Source organism: Amblyomma americanum, chromosome 1 (assembly GCF_052857255.1).
Source record: "Amblyomma americanum isolate KBUSLIRL-KWMA chromosome 1, ASM5285725v1, whole genome shotgun sequence".
NCBI classification, from domain to species: Eukaryota; Metazoa; Arthropoda; class Arachnida; order Ixodida; family Ixodidae; genus Amblyomma; species Amblyomma americanum.
Window position 1 is genome coordinate 195,461,958 of NC_135497.1, and position 22,817 is coordinate 195,484,774.

General features: G+C 46.5%; 1 protein-coding gene across 1 annotated transcript in view; it reads left to right on the forward strand.

The window, feature by feature from the left end:
- LOC144114450 (protein odr-4 homolog) overlaps positions 1-22,769 on the forward strand; it is a 46,548-nt gene extending 23,779 nt beyond the window's left edge. The window contains exons 8-11 of the mRNA XM_077648195.1: positions 1,698-1,785; positions 8,303-8,485; positions 20,737-20,826; positions 22,575-22,769. Coding sequence (XP_077504321.1) covers positions 1,698-1,785; positions 8,303-8,485; positions 20,737-20,826; positions 22,575-22,642 — 429 coding nt within the window. The 3' untranslated portion in view covers positions 22,643-22,769. The remainder of the gene's footprint in view (positions 1-1,697; positions 1,786-8,302; positions 8,486-20,736; positions 20,827-22,574) is intronic.
- Positions 22,770-22,817: the final 48 nt, after the last annotated feature.

Sequence of the window (22,817 nt, forward strand, 5' to 3'; positions counted from 1 at the left end):
TGTGGGTAGTTTAAAGGCTGCAATAAACTTTTATAAACTTTTTGCTTTTTTTGTATCTGTAGTTAACTTTATTTTGGCATACTAGTACAGACAAATGGGAACGTGTAGACTCTATGACTCACTAGGCGAGACTTTCAGTATTTGTGTTTTTAGCATAACTAATTTTATTCGAGTGAAAATACTGTGATATTTATTGTTGGAAACATGGGCCCAGTATATGGTGAGGGCCTGTGTTTAAATTAGGAAGGATATCTTGTAACATCAGAGCATTAATTATTTACAGATCTCAGCATTCTCCCAGTCTGTAGTGCTTCACACTTGTTATTCTTTCCTTGCTTGCTTATTCTTTCCTTGCTTAAGTGTTATATTCTGGTATTGGAAAGGTGTTGACCCCTGGTGACTTTCTATTTAATGTGTTTTTAAGGTTTTTAAGTACAGTGTTTGTCAGTGCTTGACCAGGTTGGCTTGTGAAATATTCGCAGCTTATAATTTCAACAGTGTGAGAAAAATTATGTTGTCTGAGGCATGGTTTAAAGCATCACCCTTGTTACATGTTTACAGTGCTTTAAATGTTTAATAATTTCAACTAATTTGGTTAGCAGGGCCATATTTACACGATTGTAAGTCGACTCGAATGTAAGTCGATCCCCCCACATTGCATGTCAGAAAGAAAAAAAAAGCGTGGCCGTGGCACATTCCAAAATGAAAATGTATTAGTCACTGGACTACTAATCCACACTTGTGCCACCGTCATCACTAGTGCTGCCATCGTCATCGCTGCTGCATTCCCACAGCGTGTTGTTCTGACGTCGTCGTCCAGCGAAATCCTCCACTTCACAAACAACCACACCACAGCATCGCATGGAATAGCTGAAAATTTTGCCTTGCTGAAGCCGCTACGCCCGCATCACTCGTTAGAAAACATTGAGTTTGCAGCCTGGCCCGCAGTTGCATTTCTTCGTCATAAAGAATGACAGCCATCTTGAATGTAACCATGAACGAGTGCCGAATGCTTACGGCCCCTGAGCACAAAATGACGATTGATGAAGCACTACATTGGTAAACTGATGAAATGTGTCTGGCAGTCAAGTCAAATGCATCAAACAGAGCCAAAGAGAAACTATGCATGCACTGCGTCGGCTCTTGCATCAGCTACTGACACTCCCCGGAAGTGCTGCCGTTCCGAGTGGCAGTGCCGCTGGGATTGGAACAGCAACCCTTCCATCAACTATCAACACTTTAATGAGCAAAGAAAAATGAAAAATCCTTCTGACCAAATGTGCAGAATAGCTGAATACTACAGGGTAGAGCATTAGAGCTAATGTAAAATTGCAACCATGCTGTAGCATTACTGATATCTCATTTGTCTCGCCTTTTTTTATGGTGCCATGCTTTGGTTTCGATTGTAAGTTGACATCCCCCCCCCCCCCCCATTTCAGATTTTCAAATAAAAAAAAAAAGGTCGATTTACAATTGTGTAAATTAGGCAAGCCTTTAAAAACAAACAAAAGAGTTAAAAGTATGAACAGTGCCTGTAGTATTTACTATTTGCTAACTGTGCTTGTGTATGCATTTGTCACAGTGGGAAATGCATTGCGATTGTGTCAGTAGTTTTCATTTGACCTGGAAGTAGAGCTAGCACATAGTGATGCACCCTAGTCTATATTGCTTGTCTAACTGCATATTGAATTATGTAGGCCATCAAGCAAGACGTCATTCGGAGCATCACTTCAAGATGCGAGATCCAGTGTGAGGATATGCTGCTCATAGAAGATGAACAGCATGGTATGTTGTTTCCTCTTCATTTCAGTGTGTGAAATATGGAAATGTCTTGCAGTCTGCATAGTGCCTATAACAAGGCACTCTCTTGGCCGGTGGCTCTTAGCCATTGATGTGTCAGAGACCCCGGAGCACTATTGATGGGGACTTGGGGTAGAGGTATTATAATATGAAAGTGGAGCCAGTTTATTTCTTTGTTTAGGTGTGTAATTTGAGAGTGAGTGTTGCTTTGTACATGGTTGTATAGATTTTCACTCCCCTATGCTTTCTTGCTATCCTCCTATATATGTTTTGCCTCCCTGTGTTTGATTATTTGGACTTTCTTGTGGCACCGCGACATGCCCCATAGACTGTACAAGAGTGACTGAAATTTTGGACGCATCCCAACTGATTGCTCGATTTTTCGGACCTCATTTGCACTCGCTGCACAGCACCACCGCTATATGATGTGTTCAGTGGAACCTTGTTTCTTCCGACTTCAATGGCGATCAAAAACTTGACCGAATAATATGGAATCCAAGCTAAAAGGGAGCCTCTTAAGTGGTGGAGCTGATATTCTCCGCAGGTTGGCGCACTGCGCACACATTGTTGCGAGCTGGTATCATTCTTAGACGTCGTCCTGCTAACATATTTTTAACTGTAGTTGCAGTTCGTGGAAGTCATCTTTTACAAGTCTTTTCGTTCCGGATACACGAAGAGGCTGCAGTGAAGCGTGTGGGAGGGGTGCCGCTTTAGAGAGATGGCGAACGGGAGAAAATGGCAGTGACTTTCAAAGCGAGGATCTCATAACTGCTACAAAACACACCGTAGCCCCGAATTTGGCATTTTGATGACATGCAAAACACCTGTCATTGTACAGAAGCCACCACAGTGTGCATATGGTAACATATCGCTGATTCTAAGGTTTGTTTTCGGCTCTGTTCCCTAGGCTTAATTACGAAATTTAAGCCAGTGCTGATGGCGCGCTTGCTTCAGCCGTTTGTTGGTTTTTTCTTATCTTTATCGCCGTCTTTGCCATAAAGTTTTGAGACCTCTGTACGATGGGCGCGATCCAGTTCCCACAACGATGGGCTTGCTTTCACGTTCTGTACTTTGTCACAACCTGTAGGTTCATCCGTGATGTGCCGATGGCAGTACAGCCATTGAACAATTTGCTCGTGAAAGCGGTCATTGCCCGTTGTTTGCGCTCTTTACACGCGACAAGTTTTTGAGTCTTGCGAAACTTCGGGATGTGCACAAAGCTACCGATAGTTTCCTTCACCATATTGGCAATTAGAAGTTTAAGTAAAATGGTTTTTTGGGTGAAATGATTTCTTCTGATGTTTTCTCTGTCCCTTGAAAGTCCGAAAAATCGGTCGGTGGCTTTTTCTACTGGCTACAGATAAAGTGCTTAAGATTATTGAGTTTCTTACTATTAACTATAGGGAAAGCTGGCGGCTGTGCCTTCATCCACCAAGGATGCCTGGTGCATTCTGGGAAGACGGCTTTGGATTGACATCTGGTGGCTTGTTGACTGTTCTGTGGATTGGATTTCTTGGTTGTTCAGTTTTGTTTTCATTGATGTTTTGTCAGCTTTGTGGTGGTGTAGTTATCTAGCTATGCATGCAGTTCATTTGAGGGCTGAAGCATATGAAGGCTGCAGTAACTGTACTGCAGCGAATATGGTCACCATAAAGAATGCACAGGTACAGTAACTGTGCTTCTGTGTGGTAGAATTCACGGATGTAATCTGTTTTCATTGTGCGTCTATCATTTCACGTGACGTCGTGCATGAGGTTACCTGCCTGTGTCGTGTTTCTAGCTGTACGATTGAGAAACGGAAATAATCTGTTGTTTTCTCCCTTTGGTGCGCGCTTCCGTGAGAAACTAGCAACGGCGACCAAACTTTACATTGTTTACATCAAAAATAATAATGACTGCTGGGAAAGCTCCTAGTTGTTTTATTTTCGAAAACAATGCACATGTTTGCCAATCTGTTTTTTTTCTTCTTGCGTATGCACAGATGATACCATTTTAGTGAAGAGCGTATTCATGAGCTCCTCTGGATGATAAGCACAAGCTCGTGGTTGATTTCAGCCTGGGTCAGAAAAGGATGAAAAAATGCTTCGGTGTGACAAACGGGGATGAGACGACGGACGAAAACACATCATAAAGTGTGCTTTCTTCATCGTCTTGTCCATGTTTGCCACGCTGAAGCACTTTTTCAAAATGGATCTCCAACTGGCCTACAACACAGTCTTGCTAAGCAGAAAGGTTGCATGTATCAGCACGAACATAGCTGTCCACCTCTCTTGTGCCCGTTTTATGTTGCGCTTTCTTATTACCAAAACCATGCACCGACTAGTCCAGCAACTACAGTCGTGTCTTGTTAATATGGACACTTTGGTTCCTGAGTAAAAGTGCCCATACAACGAGTCGTTCGTAATAACGAATCACGAAGAAAACAAAAAATAAATATGAAAAAAAAACTTTATGATTACGGACTGCTTCTCTGCATAGCGGCGGGCAGTGAAGTGGAAATCGAGCAACCTTGGGAGCTCCAGGTACATTATTCGTGTCGCCGTTATCTGTGAAATCATGCGGTGCAAATTTTATCACGTTTAGAGTGCCTAGTGGTCCATGAGACGCATGATGGCGCCTCTTGGAGTGATGTAGCATTTCCTGCTACGACTGTTCACATCCCAAGAACTCTGTACTCACTTGGCTGGCAGCTACTGAAAGTGGTCTTAAACTTAGCACATAGAAGGAATTTTTTCAGCAGCCATTCATGCGATGTGGCAAATGGTAAGGCACATTGCTGCTGTAATTCATGAAACCGTAGACAAGCAAAAAGACCTTTACGGGGGCATTTGCACTTTCACACTGCCTTTGGCTGGTGTTCTGCACTCAGAATACCAAGGGCGGAAAGTCTGGCTGAGTCACTCGGGATTTTGTTCTCATTGTTGTCCATATTAACGGAACAAAAATACATGGGCCCCAATGGGCTCCATACATTTTCACCCTGTCCATTGTCCAGACAGTGAGTTTCCGTATTGACAAGGCGTAAATACATTGAAAAAGTTTGGTCCCCAGAAAAATTGTCCATAATTTCAGTCATCCATGTTAACGGGGCACGACTGTAGTTCTAATTGAGTACCTGCCACTTGCTTGTTGTAGGCCAGGCTTCCGGTTCCTAATTCATGTTTTTTTGCTTCACAAAATCTCTAAGCACAGTGCCTGGACATGGTTAGAGCTGGCACTTAGCATTTGTTAACAAGTTTCTCATAAAAGAGGGTTCGGGTAAGTTTCTCATAGCACAAGCCATAGCCTATGCACAAACTTGGGGTGCGAACCCGCTGTAGCGATAATTAACACTCTTTAGTGACAATTGTAAAATTAGAGAGGAAATTAAATTTGTTATTCAACGTGCATGCTCCAGCCTACAGGTTTTGCTACTGTTCAGATCTGACATCAGCCCAGGAGTTCGCGTCCATGCAAGCACCGCTGCAAATGTAAACACACTTTGGCTGTTCGGTGCAGTATTCGGGACAGCAACTCATGTAGAAGTCACTGGAAAACTTGGGCCACAACTGCATTAAGGAAAGTACCCCTAAATGAGAGGAAGTTATTGTGCCAAAAATTAAACAAGAATCTAGTGCTGCTAGGAACTGTGCTGTTTGACCTGTAGTGTAGGCAGAAAGGAAATGGTGATATGTAAGACATGTATTTCTGGAACTTCCTTATTGGACTTAGCACTGCTGGCAAGGGATGGTCTGGAAATTCTGGGAGTTTCTGATGATTGCCTTTGCGTGCCATTTTCGCTCAGCAGTAATGTTGACACTATGACAAAGAGAAAACTTCAGACACCTGAATATATCTTGCAACATTGCACATATTTATGACTGCCACACAGAATTCCTCTGCAACAAAAAAGTAGTCGTTTGTTAAAGCTTATCTTATTACTTAAACAAGAAGCTAATCACAAGATGAAATTATAAGCTTCAGAATTTTGATGTCTCTCTCTTGTTTAACATTGTCAAACATTAAAAAGCGATTGGAAAGTGATTGGTCAGCAGAGTAAAACAGAACGTGTGGACCATGGGCTATTGCTACCAACTGCTTTTTTTTTATGTTGTATCCTGCTATAGTCGGGGTCTGTTTGAGAAATTAATGTATGCATGTCTGCTGCGGGTATTCTGGTAGCCTACCAAGTTGCAACTGCTTTAGTTAGATAGCAAATTAAGGGGTCTGTTTGAGAAATTAATGTATGCATGTCTGCTGCGGGTATTCTGGTAGCCTACCAAGTTGCAACTGCTTTAGTTAGATAGCAAATTAATTAATGTAGTTTTAAAAAAATGTCAAGTATGGACTTCAGAATGCATTGGATTCATTGTGAAACATTTGGTTGTGGAAAGGAGCTGGCATCTCAGTTCACCTACTCAAATGCAAATTTCATCAAATTTGATTGCTAGTGATAACTTGTAACCTACAAGGCTTTGCTTTTTTTCAGTTGGATAATGAATGACCTGTTGCAAAGTACATACTCATCGCTATGCATGAACCTGCACATAAAATGGTTCCATCACTTGCAACCTGTAAAAATGACGTGATGCAAAATTTAACTGCAATGGTATGTTAAAAATGTTTGTAATCACAGCTTGAAAGGAATGTTCATTTGATACTAATTCTCGTTACTTCATGAACAGCATCCACAGTTGCAGCAGTGCTGATGTTTATGCCACTGCTGTGGTGGCAGCTGCCCTCAACAATTGGCAGCAGCAGGTACTACAAGAGGCACTTTCATGGTAGTGCACTTCGCTTTGCTTGTAGCGTGTATGATAGTCTGCGATTTTAGCCATACATGCCCTCTGACCAGTGATGTTCCATGCCATAACCAAAAATTCCCTTACTTAGACCCCAAAAATCACTATTTTCGCCACCCTTTCACTGCAGCAGTTTGGAAAATCCCTGCGTTTCTTTTTGCATTATTTTATAGCTTTTTTATTAATGCTTGCTGTTTGTCTGGATTATTGAAGGTGAAAAAGCAGGAATTTTCCAGTCAGTACTTATTGCATATGTTTATGTTTTCTTTTGCTGCACTGCACCTTGTGTTTCAAGCAGAGGTGACCCATTAAAAAAAAAAGGCTGTGCATTGAACGATAAGGCTAACACTATATATAAACTCAAGCCTTATTTAGTCAGAATGCACTTCTTGATGGAAGCCAAAAATATAAGCAAGAAAATGATTAGCACGGAATTGTATCTCAGTTGAAATGTCGTATAGGTCAGAGCTCTCAGCCTCCATTATGCAACTGAGGTTACCAGCAGAGAGTATCGCATCTCGCACGGGCACTGTGAGAAACATGCTATCAGAAACAGCACTGTATTTGCACCCGGTGCAAATAAGAGCGTAGAGACGCGAGATGGAACCACTTTCTTTTTGTTTTATTAATATTTGGAAGCCGACCTCCACAGCATCACCATCGTTATTGATATGAATTAGTGGCAGTAATTTATCAAGTCAGTTTGCAAGATTTGTAGCCAAAAAAATAGCTCTTCTTAAAATTAACCCGCCGTGGTGGCTCAGTGGTTGGCGTGCTTGGCCACTGAGCCAAAGAGCCTGAATTCAATCCCAGCTGCAATGGCCACATTTCAACAGAGGTGAAACGCCAAAGGTGCTATAGTGCTGTACGATGTCAGTGCATGTTAAAGAAAATCCAGGAGCCCTCTGTTACCATGTCCTTCATAGCCCATATGTCGCTTTGAGACATTAAAGGGACCCTGAGGACAACTGCATCCAAATATTGTTCTTGGTAACAATTGATTCTCTGGCTGTTTTTGGTCCTGTTGATGTTTGTCCAGCGGCGAGAGACTCATTTATCACCGAGAGATTTGGATTTAAAAATCTTCCTGCCAGTCTATTCACACTCGTGACATCCTTGCCAAAAAGGACGTATTGCCACCGTTTTGAAGTGAATGCTGGTGTAATGTAGCCTCTATGGTTTGCACCAGAAAATTGGCGTCACCACGTGCATTTTACTAGTGAAATCAGCTGGCGATGGCAACTCCTGTATTTTGTTTTTTGGTCTTTTCTAGCTTCTGAAACCTCCATTTTCAGTTAGAATACTCTCCTTGTGATTAGGACACGGTTTCCTGTTCATACAGGCCAGCTTCTATTTCTCCTGTGTGTCCCTTTATACCCAATTCTGGACTGAAAATTTCTAGAAAAAGGGAAAATGAATAAAAGTAATGGACAAACATCCTTCTTTCTTTCACTAGAGAAGCGTACGCCGATATGCTGCGAGAGCAGACAGTTGTGTCGTGGTATAAAATCATCATCATCATCATCAACCTTATTACACCCACTGCAGGGCAAAGGCCAAAGGCCTCTCCCATGTCTCTCCAATTAACCCTGTTTTTGGCCAGCGCCATGGTATAAAATAAAAATGAATATTTGGTTTTTAATTTTTTATTAATTTTTTTGGAGAAGTCACAGGTACCTAAATTTGTATGCTCAGAGGGTGTACTGATCTGTTTGGTGCAGACCCTTCCCTGGTGCATGAACTGCCGAAGCGAGTGTTCGCTCCATTGGGTGACCGTGGGCTCACCCTGTGTGATTACATCTTCCATGGAGATGCAGCTTGCGATTCTCTCGAGGCCCTGCAAGAACTTCTTGGGCTTGATGTCACAGCGGGGGACATCGAGCTTGACACTGAACACTCTCCAGGTGTGCATCTTAATTCTTTTTTTTGCCTTAACATTTTGTCCCGGTTTACATTGGTAAACTCCATGTCTTATTATCTAGATTCTTCCTCGACATTGATTATGTTTTGTATTAAGCACAACTGAAATAATCTTTGCTTCTTTCAGTGACCGTCTTCAACATTTTTATATTGCTTCATTGATTGGAATTGCAGCATGTTCTCTACAGTAGTGGAAATTTCAGTTTTTCACCTTGAAGCGAATTATATTCTGTTAGCATAGTGAATATTTTAGTATTCCCAGTGGAAAAGAAAAACCAACAGTTTGAACTCTTCACATTAATCAGAAAATAATTTTGGCTAGCTGCCTGCTTGCAGATCATTTTATTAGTAGTCCAAAATTTGAATGTTTATAAGGTCGCCTTACTGTTGGCAATGTTTAAGGTCACCTTACTGTTGGCAATGCCTTTTACCTGGTCAAAAATTGTAAAACATGGGTCTCATTAAAAAGTGTTCTTAAAGTCCCCAAAACTTGGGGGGACACTTAAGCTCCGCCTTGAAGGGGCTCTGAAACAACTTCCGAGGAAAGCACATCAACTCGCTTAATCACTGCATTGTGTTGTCACGAAAACCCGAGCCAAATAATACACTTCTACACGCAGCAGAGGACCCACAATCATGCGCGAAAGTTGACAAGCCCTTCCCGGCGACATTTTCATGCTCGCACCCTCCTCCGTCGCTCGCATCTACGTATACATGTTGAGAAGTGGCTACTGGTTAGATTCTTTCAGACGTCAGGCAGCTACCAAGGCCACGGCCAATTAGCCGCGTAGCTCCAGCAGGCCAGGAAGCTGTTCCTCGGAGGTGGGGCCGGTGGAGGAGCGCTGACCTTCCAGCGTGCAAAAAGTGACGAGAGGAGAGGGAAAAGTGCAAAGACGCTGAAATTCAAATTTTGACTGCAGACGTCACAAGATCACATGACCTAGGTGGCAGGAGGGCCACTTGCCTTTTTGCTCGCAACACTGATGCCATATTTTCTGCACAGCAGGAGCCTTAACACTGTCGCATTAATATTTAACTTTCTGTTGGAGAAACCTTGTTTGCCAAGGCTGAAAAGTGTGAGGAAGGACAGGTGTTCATGTTAGTGCTCCTCCAGAAGCTCAAAAAAAAAAAGGAACATGCATGAGATATTTCTTGCTTAAAGGGTCTATGCAATAAATTAATTGAGATTACGTAAAGCAGACGAGAGATAGGCATTTCATCATTTGTCACCCCAACGCAAGAATCTTTAAATTAGTGTAGGACTGGCCTTCGGCTTTGAAATCTTCAGAGGCTGGCGCTTAACGAAGAAGACAACGAGATGCGCCGAACGCTCCGAAGCTCGAGCGCCGAATGCTCGGTCCCTCGTGCATGCTCTGGACTGAACGCTGCCTCTGGTCTGTGCCTGGACTTTACCGCTGGTTGTTCGCGACGCTGTGCTTTGTAAGACGTTTCTTATTACAAGTGGTGGAGGTGCCAACGATCTCCTCGCCGTGGAGCTTCGCACCTGCGCATTGCCTACCGCCTCTGCAATGCCTGAGACCGTCACCCAAACTGCTTCACCGCTTCCGTCGGCTGTCTTCTGTTCCGGTGCCGCGTGCCAGCGTGACCAGGCCATCTTCAGCGGCACAGATGACACGGATGTGGAGGATTGGTTGGCCTCCTATGAACCCGTAAATGCCTACAATAAGTGGGATGATACCGTCAAGCTCACCAACGTTATCTTTTATTTGAGCGACGTAGCCAATCTCTGGTTTCGAAACCACGAGGCTGACATCTCAAGCTGGGTAGCTCTAAAAACCAGCCTGACAGAAGTCTTTGGCCGTCCCGCAGTGCGTAAGCTTTGCGCCGAGCAACGCTTGCGAAGTTGGGCCCAGCAAACCAGTGAAAACTTCACCTGTTATATAGAAGATGTCGTCGACCTCTTCAAGCGTGTCAACCCTGCTATGAGAGAGGCCGACAAGATCAGACATATTATGAAAGGCATTGAGGATGATGCCTTCCAGATGCTCGTTGCCAAAGATCCCCAGACTGTCTCCGGTGTCGTCGGCTACTGTCAAAGCTTCGATGAGCTGCGCAAACAGCGCCTTTCTACCCGGCGTGCAGGCCTTCAGGAGGCCACACTTTCCGCCTTGGCTCTCTCAGGAGATGGTACTCTGGACCAACCGTCGCCCCTCCAGCGCATCCAGCAGTTTGTACGTGAGGAAGTCGCACGCCAGCTATCTTTGTCTATCTGCCCGCCTATGCCTGCGCCGTCGCTCACTCCCAACCTACAGCGTGTTATCGAGGAGCAGGTCGCTGAAGTCCTGCCACCTCCTCTTCAGCCACCCCTGATCGCGGCTCCTCTGACGTACGCCGATGCCGTGGTGCGGTCGCGGCTCTCACCTGCTGCCCGTCTACAAACCATCTACCCGGCAGTTAGAACCCCAGCAACCTGCAACCCCACCTTACCGTTCGGTTGCCCACCCCCAATCACAGCCGCAACCACTCAACCCCTGGCGCACACAAGACAGCCGCACTATTTGCTACGCCTGTGGCGTCGCTGGCCACGTGGCTCGTTTGTGTCGCAGTCGTGACCACCGTCCCTACGATTATAGGCGTGAGCCGTCGTACGACCTTCCGCCGTCGTCCTCGCCTGCATCACACGAGCCGCCTCCGGATTCTTCTCCCAGGTACCATCCCTGCTCCCACCGCTCGCCGTCTCCTGCCCGCTGTTCCCGTTCTCCGATGCTCCGCCGCCAACTCGCCGTCCACGCGGAAAACTAACGGCCGCAGTTCCGGAGGCAAGAACTGCGTCGCCAGCGACTCACTCAAGACCTGTTTCTCTGCCTGTCAATATTATTACCGTGTTCGTTGAGGGAGTCGCCGTTGAAGCACTTGTTGACACTGGCGCAGCCGTTTTCGTTCTCAGTGACATCCTCTGTCGCAGACTCAAAAAAGTGACGACGCCTCTTCCTCCCGTTTCTCTCCGCACGGCCAGTGTTCAGGACATTCGACCGTTAGCCGCCTGCACCTCCCGCGTGCTCATCGGGAACGTTCCCTACACAATCGAGTTCATCGTCCTCGCCCGCTCCTCGCACGACATTATCCTTGGTTGGGACTTCCTCTCCTCACATCACGCCGTTATTGACTGTGCCCGTGCTCAGCTTGACTTGTCGCCCTACAGTGACGCCCCCTTGGACGTAACCGGTGCTGCTGCCGCTACTGTGGTCGTCTCAGAGGACGCAGACGTTCCGCCTTTCTTTTCAGTGCTGGTGCCTCTTTCTTGTGCTGCTCTCTCAGATGCAACTGTCACTTATACCCCCTCTTTACGATGTGCTGACCAGAAGTCTGTTTTGCTTCCTCATGCCGTGCTGACAATTGTTCGTGGCTCCAGCGCTATTTATGTGGCCAACCCGTTCTCTTGCCCTACCACTTTACTCCGTGGCCAATCGCTTGTTAGCGTCGCCGTTCTCGATCCCGCCTCAGCATACCCCCTCGTCGATAGCATGGCCAGCCTTTGCGTCAGCGCCATTACGCCTGTTCCCATCACGAATCAGTCGTATGTCGATATTTTTCACCGTTCCGTCGACGCCGCCTGACGTCTACCCAACGAGACCAGCTTGTCGCCGTTCTGCAGCATTTTCAAGCTTCGTTTGACTACCAGCAACCTTCCTTGGGCCGCAGCACCACCGTTACCCACTGTATTGACACTGGAACCCATGCCCCTTTGCGCCAACGTCCGTACCGCGTGTCAGCCGCTGAGCGCCGCATCATTGACGAGCAGGTGACCGACATGCTCAAGTGTCACGTGATATAGCCGTCGCACAGCCTGTGGGCATCGCCAGTGGTCCTGGTCAAGAAAAAAAAATAAAAAAGACGGTTCCATCCGGTTCTGCGTGGACTACCGTCGTCTGAACAAGATTACACGCAAGGACGTTTACCCTCTCCCCCGTATTGACGATGCCCTCGACTGCCTGCAGGACTCTGAGTTCTCTTCTTCATTGGACTTGCGCTCCGGTTACTGGCAGGTGCCGATATCGGAGGCCGGTCGCCCAAAAACTGCATTCGTCACACCCAACGGGCTCTATGAATTTAATGTCATGCCCTTTGGCCTCTGCAATGCACCCGCCACATTTGAACGTATGATGGACAACATACTCCGAGGGCTCAAATGGCCTCTGCAATGCACCCGCCACATTTGAATGTATGATGGACAACATACTCCGAGGGCTCAAATGGCACACATGCCTTTGTTATCTAGACGACGTTGTGATCTTTTCCCCGGACTTTTCGTCTCACCTCCAGCGCCTTGAGACTGTTCTTCGCTGCCTGGCCGACGCTGGCCTCCAACTTAATTTGAAAAAGTGCCGCTTCGGAGCTTGGCAGCTCACTATTCTCGTACATGTCGTGTCGAAGGATGGCGTTCTCCCGGACCTGGCCAAGTTGTGAGCTGTGGCTGAATTTCCAAAGCCCACATCTGTAAAACCTCCCCAGCTTCGTCGGCCTCTGCTCCTACTTCCGCCGTTTTGTCCGCAATTTCGCCACTATCATCCACCCCCTGACCAAGCCACGACCAGCCACGACCTTTCGGCCTGGTCGCCAGCCTGTGATGAAGCGTTTACGGCACTCCGTCACCTCCTGACCACTCCACCAATTCTGCGTGACTTCGACCCACGTTCTCCGACGGAACTCCACACCGATGCCAGCGGCGTCGGTCTCGGTGCAGTACTCGCTCAGCGCAAGCAAGGCTTTGACGAATACGTTGTCGCTTACGCTAGCCGGACACTCACAAAAGCTGAAGCCAACTACTCTGTCACCGAGAAAGAGTGTTTAGCCATCCTTTGGGCGATCGTCAAATTTCGCCCCTACCTGTACGGACGCCCTATTGACGTTGTCACCGATCACCACGCCCTCTGCTGGTTGTCCTCTTTGAAAGATACATCTGGTCGACTGGTGCGCTGGCCTCTGCGACTCCAAGAGTACGACATTCGCGTTATCTATCGTTCCGGCCGCAAACATGCCGATGCTGATGCCCTCTCACATTCCCCTGTACGGTCTGAGGCAGTGCCTTGTATATCCGCCCTGCCTTCTTTGACATTTGAGTCCGTTGATATGGCTTTCGAGCAACGCAAAGACGCGTGGATCACTTGCCTCTTAGATCTCCTCTCTGGCCAATCGTCTTGACCTCCTTCCCGTGCTCTCCATCGTCAGTACCATCATTTCACCATTCGAGACGAGCTTCTTTACCGCCGCAACTATCTCCTGGATGGTCGCAAGTGGCTTCTCGTCATTCCGACACATCTGCGCTCCTTCATTTGCTCTTCCTACCACGATGATCCCCAGCGTGCCCATGCCGGATTCTTGAAGACATTCACCCCTCTGCGACAGCAGTACTACTGGCGTGGGATGGCCCGTTATGTCCGCCAGTTCGTTCAGTCCTGCGCCGCATGCCAGCGACGCAAACATCCACCTCGCCGACCCACTGCTTTTATGCAGCTGCTGCCTTGCCCAGCGCAGCCCTTCGAGCATGTTGGCATCGACCTCTACAGCCCTCTTCCCGGCACATCAACTGGGAACCGCTGGATCATCGTTGCCATCGACCACCTTACACGCTACGCTGAAACGTCACCTTTACCATCCACTACAGCCCACGACATTGCATCCTTCATTCTCCATCGCATCATTCTTCGCCATGGTGCGCCGAAAGAGCTGCTCAGTGACACAGGTCCGGCCTTCCTCTCTGAAATTGTAGAAGCTCCCCTTCAGGAATGCAACGTCGTTCACCGCACCAGCTCCGCCTACCATCCCCGGACAAATCATGGTTGAGCGTTTTAACCGCACCATCGGCGACATGCTGGCCATGTATTTTGCTTCCGACCATTGTAACTGGGATGCCGTTCTGCCTTTTGTCACTTACGCTTATAACTCCGCTGCTCAAGCCACCACCGGATTCTCTCCATACTTTCTCCTGTACGGCCGTGAGCCTTCTTGCACAATGGACACTATTCTACCTTACCGCACTGATGCTTCCGAATTTACAACTCTTTCTCAAGCCGCAACTTATGCCGACACCTTGCTCGGTCCTTCACTTCTCACGCCCAGCAGCAGCAGAAAAGCACCCGTGATCCCCCTGCACTTGCTCCCACTTACCTTCCTGACTCTTTGGTCTGGCTCTGGGTACCCTCCTCAGGTCCCTGCCTTTCCTCCAAACTTGTAAGTACCAGGGACCCTACCGTATTCTTCAGCAGACATCCCCCGTCAATTACCTCATCGAACCCCTTACGCCATCCCTCGGCGACGATGATCATCATCGTCGCCGAGGCCGCGCCATTGTCCACGCGACCCGCCTCAAACCATACCACGACCTCACCGTCGTCACATCGCCCTAGGACGCCAGGATGGCACCCTTTCGCCCAGGGGGAATTGTAAGACTGGCCTTCGGCTTTGGAATGTTCACAGGCTGCCGCTTAACAAAGACGATGAGAAGTGCCGAACGCTCCAAAGCTCAAGCGCCTAACATTTGGTCCCTCTTGCGTGCTCTGGACTGAACGCTGCCTCTGGACTGTACCGCTGGTTGTTCGCAACGCTGTGCTTTGGAAGACGTTTCTTATTACACTAGCATCAATAACACCAAAGATATAGACGATTAAAAATTATGCTCCTCCTCTCCCCCCTCAACTCGTACACTCGGGGCACCAGACAAAAATAAAGAAAACAGCTCTGGGACTGGCCCCCGCCCATGAATACATCATCCGCTGACGTTCCTTTTGCAACTTCCGGTTGTCGCTCCTAGCACCCCAGCAGCAGCGTCGGCGGCGCGATTGCAGCGCGCGTCGGGTTTTTTTTTGCTTGTCGTCTGTTGTAGTTAGCAGTAATGGACCCGGACCTCGAGGCGCGACTGCTCACTCTTACGGCCGCGATGGGCATCGAGCCCTATGCGTTCACGCCATACCGGCTGAACGCCAGCGACGACAGCAGCGACTCGGCGAGCCACTGTGAGTGGCTCCAGAACTCCCGACAGAAGGAGGCAGCAGAGAAAAATTGAAACCATATGCGCGAAGGTAATGAAACCATATGCGCGAAGGTAATGCCCGAGAGGGTCGCGTGGCGGCATGAGCAGACGAAGTGTGCCCGTGACGTCGTGTCTGCCGTGGCTGCAGCGAACGAGAGCGTGTGGTGGCCTGGCGACGTCATGGGTACAGTGACGTCTTTTTTCACGATTTTAGTTTCAAAATCGGTCACTACGAGCACACCAATCGGGCTGCGAATTTTAAAAAACACGATTTTTAAAAATTCATAATAAATTGCCGGCTCAGTTCCAAAGACTTATACTTGGTGTGAATGCTTCTTAGCATCATTTCTAAGCATTGAAAACATTTACAAGCGACTTTTTATTCATTGCATAGTCCCTTTAAAATTGGTAATGAGAAAAGCAGGGGCACAGTAACAGTTTCATTCTCACTGGACACCTGAACCACACCACGAGGTAAGGGATATAGGTGGGAGTTAAAGAAGACAGAGCGAGAAAGAGGCACTGTTGTGGAGGGCTCCAGATTAATTTCAACCACTGCAGTTTTCTGGAGTGAAAGTCATATCTCTAGTGCATTTTTTAATTTTTAAAGGAAAATCATAGTATTGTGTATAGTGCGAATCCCAAACCTTACAGTACTTTGAGAATATATTTTGACGTTGCTTTAGTTGAATACCATTTGAACCTGTGTTATAGTGAATGGGTGAAAAAAAAATCGTAAAATAGTTCGATATAGCCAAAATTCGTGATACAGTATTTCATCAAAAACGCTTGCAAGAGCAGTGCAATTTACTGGAGACCGACAGCCAACAAATGGACACACTCAGGAAGGAACACACAGACGAGGCTGACTAACAACTGAGGTTTTAGTAAAGCAAATGAGCACTTCGCATGATGTGTACGGGCTTTGATGTCTCGTGTCACACTTGCATTCAGCTGTATCATTGTTCACCTTTGCGCACATCACGGCTTTTCTAGGTGCCGAAGAAAGCACCGAGACGCCACATCTTGTGGCAATATTTTTAACATTGTGCGCAAGTGCATGAATATACGGAATGACGACCTTTGGTTTTTGCGCGTTTCTGTCCATGGAAGGGCTGGAGGTTTGGCCGTTGGAAATACCTTTGTAGCACCTAAGTAACGTTTCACACACTGCAGATTAGACATTCGCTGGAAAACCAGGTCCATTGAGTCTGGCTGTCTGTGTGGCGAAGCTAGGGCCCATCTGCGTTCACAAGAACGCTCCAGCACAGATGAAAGTGCTGCCGTCGCCACCCTTTGCTTGACTATTTTCGAGTGACGTGTCGTATGACAGGAAGTTTACCTTGGCCTGAGGCTCATACTTTTTATTGTTTTTAATACCATACCTCCAGTGCTGCCGTCTAAACCCCATTTCTTTTTGTTGTTTGTTTTTCTTTTTATGGTTTTAACTTTTTGCCCTTTTGACGTGACTACTTCTGTTTGCCCGCCATTGCGTAGCATACCATCCCCTCTGTTAGCCCCTCCCCCTCATTTCACTATATATGTGCTCGTTCGCTTGAATAAAAGCTCAGTTGTTAGTCAGCCTCGTGTGTGTGTGTTCTTTCTTGAGTGGCGTCCGTTTGTTGGCTGTCTGTCTCTAGTATGTCACACCAACTCGCTCAGACACAAGTCCTAGTGCAATTTAGTCAGCGAAGGGATGATGATCAGGGCCGGCCTTACCTCATTCGGCACCCTGTGCGAACTCCTACTAAGGTGCCCTCTCCCCCCCCTCGGCTGTCAAACTGTTTTCTTTAAGTTCACCTTTTTCAATTATTTTTTTTTTCTGGGCCACAAGTCGTCATGACTCCGCCCTAGGTTATACATAGGTCCCATCGGGTAACAGGCCGCTAATATTACAAGCAGCTGATTTGGTCTAAAAACACGTGTGCAAAGAGGCTTAACAGTGGAAAATAGGTTTAGTTGAATTCCCAGACAACTTCAGTTATTCTTCAAGAAGGTTGCACGCACGAACAAAGCACAACTATATTGGCTGTCTGATTGATTTAAACCTAATAAGAAACCAGCCAATGCTAGAGGAATGAATAGAGTGGACACCAAAGTGACACATACTATAGCTATTCCACGATAAATAGCAGCAATTAGTTCCCCGTAATGCAGGGACCAATAAAGTTCCCATTTAGTAACGCATAGAGCTAGCTCTCTACTTATTGAGTGCAGTTGGTTGGCTCCATGGCATTGCTCCCAAGCCCTTGAATTAGCACACTGGCAAAACATACATGCATACACCCGCACATACGGAGTATTAGATGGCGCAGCATAAGGCAGTTTGGTTGTTGGGGAGAGGAAATGGCACAGTATCTGTCTCACATCTCGGCGGACACCTGAACCGCATCGTAAAGGAAGGACCTAAAGAGAAAGGTAGAAAGAGGTGCCGTAGTGGAGGGCTCCGGAACAATTTCGACCACCTGGGTATCTTTAACGTGCACTGACATCGCAGAGCACACGGGTGCCTTAGCGTTTCGCCTCCATTGAAACGCAGCCGCCGTGGTCAGGTTCGAACCCGCCGAGAACTCCGGATCAGTAGCCGAGCGCCCTAACCACTGAGCCAATCCGGTGGGTTAAGGCAGTTAGTGCCCGAGCATTTTTGCCTGCGTACTGCGCATTCGCCGTCCAGCACTTGCGACATTGCGAGCCAAAAATGCAGGCATCAGATGCAAAAAAGAATCAACTTCGGTCATTTGATGAACTGATCCGTGTGTCTTTATTTTATAATGCACTGCGGACCTTAATGCTGCCTTAGATTCTCGTGCCGCGTGTTTTTTTGACGATGGTGTCAGTTCAGTTTTTTTTTTCCCTCGGTGGTTGTGAGGCACACTCGTGTGACCGGGGCCTCACTAGAGTGTATGGACTGGAAGGTCATCGCACAGAGAACGCAGACCCCTCAAGCTGATACCTTTGACGGCAAAGGATTAGCTTTTTTTCTCCCCTGCGCTTGCCTGGGACACGAGTCTCTTGCTTGAAGCCCCGCTCGCTTTGTTGCTGGCGGAGTGGCATACTAGCTTCGGAACAGGCGACATGTGGAGAGGACGGCGAAGACAGCGGCACTGATTGATTTTTTTTGCGCGAGTCCTTCGGAGTCAGCCGAACCTAATGCTTCATGCCCAACAGGGCCGGTGCCCCCTTCATGCTTGCGCCCTATGCGATCGCACTGGTCGCCCACCCCAAAGATCGGCACTGGGGATGGTAACTCGGGCGATCGTTATTAGACAAATGGGAAAACCTTCCACGAAGATTTAGCGCTGTCTAGATGGCGCTCACGGCAATTCCAAAGGCTGCAAAAAAACGAACGCCATTTAGGTTGGCTCTCTCCCACAGCACTGCCAGCGAGCAACAGCGGCAAGTCATGCGCCAGCTACTGCAGCTTCCCCGTATTACTGCTGTATCGCGTGGAAAATGGTACGTCAGAGTATCGCCGTTTTCACCACCTCCGTAGCAGCCGAAGCGAGCGAGCGCAGGATGGTTACTGCAACGCTACCACGTTGATGCTTCCAGGGCGCTTTCGATCGGTGCGAGAGGCGTGAATGCGTGCTGACCGCCGGGCTACCAATCCTCCATGCCACTCTATCTTCCGTAGTGCTGTTGGCGCGCGTGCGAGCCACAGTGCGAATGCTTGCGGCTCCACCACCAGTTACTAGAGTATTGCGGCGAAGCCTGCCATTTGAACAGGCACCATTTAATGCTGGGGAGTTCGATATATCAGTTTCATGGTCAACCACGTTCGATATATAAAGTAAAAATCGCAGTTCGATATAGCCAATAATTCATAAGATCCGTGTTCATTATATCAAGGTTCGGCTTATAACAATCCCACATAACATCGTTAAACTCTGCTTATAGTTATTGGAAGTGCTGTTTCTACAGAGTTTCTGTGTATTTTCGACAAAATCCCCTATTGTATAAACAGTTAAATCTGAAAAATCTGTTCGATGGCCTTCTCAGCTCTGCTTATGTCAGTAGCACATCCTTTTGGAGCTGCTGCTGTACCTCAATCTAAGGTTTACCTATAGACGGCCGCCATGGTGGCTGAGTGGTTATAGCGCTTGGCTGCCGGCCCAAAAGATGCGGGTTTGATCCCGGCCGGGGCGGTCGAATTTCGATGGAGGCGAAGCTTTAGAGGCCCGTGTGCTGTGCGATGTCAGTGCACGTAAAAGAACCCCAGGTGGTCGAAATTTCCGGAGCCCTTCACTATGGCATCCCTCATAGCCTAAGTCGCTTTGGGACGTTAAACCCCCCATCAACCAAACCGTTTACCTATAGACCTACACACAACTTGTGGCTGTGGTTACCTGGAGAACGTTAAGTCAGTACGTCATAGCTTGCTGGTGTTTATTGTTTGCACAGTCTTGGTTTCCGTGAATGTACCGACATGACTTACTTGGCTTCACAGAGTTTGGCTCCAGAGTTTGTGTTTTGGCCTTGAACTCAATTTTGCCGTGCCCAAACATCGTCTCCCTGTGGTTCCCCTGATCTTAGTACTGTGAAAGTGTAGCAGATACAACAGGTTTTGCCTATTGGGATGAAGACATTACTTCTTCAGGCAGCTGGCAGAGTTGAAATTATGTGGAGATTATTGCACATTTATGGGAAGAAGGAAAACGGAAGACAAAGACGTAAGAGTGAGAACGTGCACATGTAGTGCCATGTGCAAGTTCGGCACTGCATGTTTGTGCTTTTATTTGCCCTCTGCTGTCCACGCTGCTGTACGAATTGCAGAAAACCAAGGTCCGATTTCTGCCCCTACCTGGCACAAACTAACGTGAGCTTTGTACTGTTAGGAAAGTGCTAGTACACATATGATGTATTGCAACCGAGTAGTGATGTACACCAATGACATGCCAGCAGAACTTTCAGTGGTAATAGGGATCTACAAAGAAAACTGATATAACCAGCTTCATTAATTGAGTATGATTGACATTTTACATTTATGTTATTTGCTTATGGTAACTAACCTTGTGTGCAGTCTTAGATTTCTGCTAGCTGAAGGAAGGCTTTGGAAAGGGCATACTTTTAATAATTTTCCTTTTGTAGTTACTGTTTCACTCAGTCCTGACTAGTGTAACATGTCTGGGCTCCAGTACATTTGGTTTAAAGCCTCGTTTTAACACAGCATTACTTGATTTGACATTCAGGTTTCAGATGTACTCGCAAAGCCTTAATAAATATTCGTCTTTATTTTATTCCCAGAAAGCAACCAGCAAGTTATTGACGGTGTTGAAACAGCAGAAATTATTACAGAGGCAACAGAACAACTCTCAAGGGGTCGCAACATGCTCAGTAAGTTGTTTATTATGTGCAAAACTTGGACTTGGTAAAGTTTTGTTTTGGGGCCCTGAAACACCTTTTTGTTGGTTGTAATTGATACCTAGAAATCACTATCCCACCAAAAAAAAAAAAAAAAAAAAATTCTTCCATGAGAGCAGAAAGATTGAAGATGTAGTAGCTTACGTTGTGCAGTCCCTCTCAGTTTAAACCGTTTTCTTTTCTCTCAACTTGCACCCCAATGGCAGTGTCTGCCACGGCCACAAGCGGTCACCATTGCAGTGGTAGCCCTGCTTTCCACTTTTTTGTACCTATTCATGCTACATTAGTTGTTTTACATTTGTGATAGTGAGCACATAACTAGCAGCCTTTTCACTGCACATGAAAAACATGTGAGTAAAGCAAACTCGGGAAGTGAAAGGTGGTTGCGTCATGCAGTTGTTGGCGAGCTCTAGTGGTGCTCACGAGACTGAACTGCTGCTGAGGGCACATATCATTTTAGAGAGACTGAGAAGTCCTTTTTGTTCATTTCAGTAAATTTGATTTGTTAATTTGCCTATGTTATAAAATTCTAGTACAGCTGTGCGCATTTTTTGTGAGACTTAAAAAAACCTTTTCCAGATTTTTTTTTTATGCGAACTGATGTCACAGTACAGCTGCTAGCCGATTATGCAAGGCAGATAAAACTTGCAGTCTGATTCACTCCCGCTGAATCTTTTCTCCTGCACTGCATTTTGCTCAGATAAAATTATAGTCAAATCACAGATAATGCACTCAAGTGAGGATAGGTGAAGAAAAAGACGGGAGGAGAAAGCAAGTGTGCCTGGGACTTGCTGTGCACTGTCGGAAACAGCATTCTTGTCGAGATGATAAAAGGGGGCTCAAAAAGTGGATTTTTGCTGTTGCTATCTACTTAATTAGCCTGTCAAAGTAATGCAAGTTTAATTCGCAACTTACAAGTTACATCTTTAGAGAGTGAAGAGGTAGAACTTTACGGAGATACCAGGTGTGAGCTCCTAGGACACTGAAAATATTGTGTTCAAAGTAAAATGGCAGCAGTGGGACGTCCCACAAAGATGTCGACTCCACACATAGGTCGGCTCCCTTAGTTTCCGAAGGCCATTTTTGCAGAAAGTCGGCACAGCTTCGATTAGTCTGGTAAAGCTTCAGTGCCCTCTCTTTCTTTTTCTTCATGTAAAGGCCTTGTGTGTTAAAAAATACATGATTTTGAAAATGCCTATTGTGCTGTTCAGCCAAAACTAAAGTGCTGCAGTGCAACATTGAAACATCCGACACGAAGCAGAAGTGCTGAAAGGAATGTCACTCTATTGTCGTTTTTTTGTGTGTACCAGAAGTACTATTTGAATTATTCGCTTCAAGTTGTTTGAAGACAATTACTATGCATTTCGAACCCAAAAGCTACATTTGCCCAGGCCTACTGATATTTTTCACACACTTTTGCAAGCCGAAATGAAGCATGATGTGGCAAGACGACTCGTGGTTTAGATGTCCTATTTTCCTGGAATGGCAAGTGGTCATTTTCCAATCCAACTGAACTCAGTGATGCAACATTAAGGCTTGCAACTGAGAATGACATGCTATAACTAGGAAGAATGCCATTAAAAGTGAAGTATGTGATGGTTTTTCTGCATTGCCAAATATCCAACATGGTTTTTCTGTAACTTCACACAATTGTATTACAAGATACGAAGAATGCTGTGGCGTAAGTTCACCCAGTAATTACTTTTGTTCTTTGATTACAGTCCCAATTGCAAGTGCGGCCATAGCTGCTCTTGGTGCTGGGATTTCCTACTTGTTGCTCCAGGACTAAGTCCACTTGCAGAACTAGAAATTCCCCGAAGCAAAAAATTAACCCGTTTCTGATGTTCCATCACTGTCATGAATGATTGATGTACAGAATTAAAAAGTGCTTCTAAAAAAGAAAAAAATTGTCTGGACATTTGTGTTAAGCGTGTTGTATTCATTCTGTGGGCACATGGATGGAG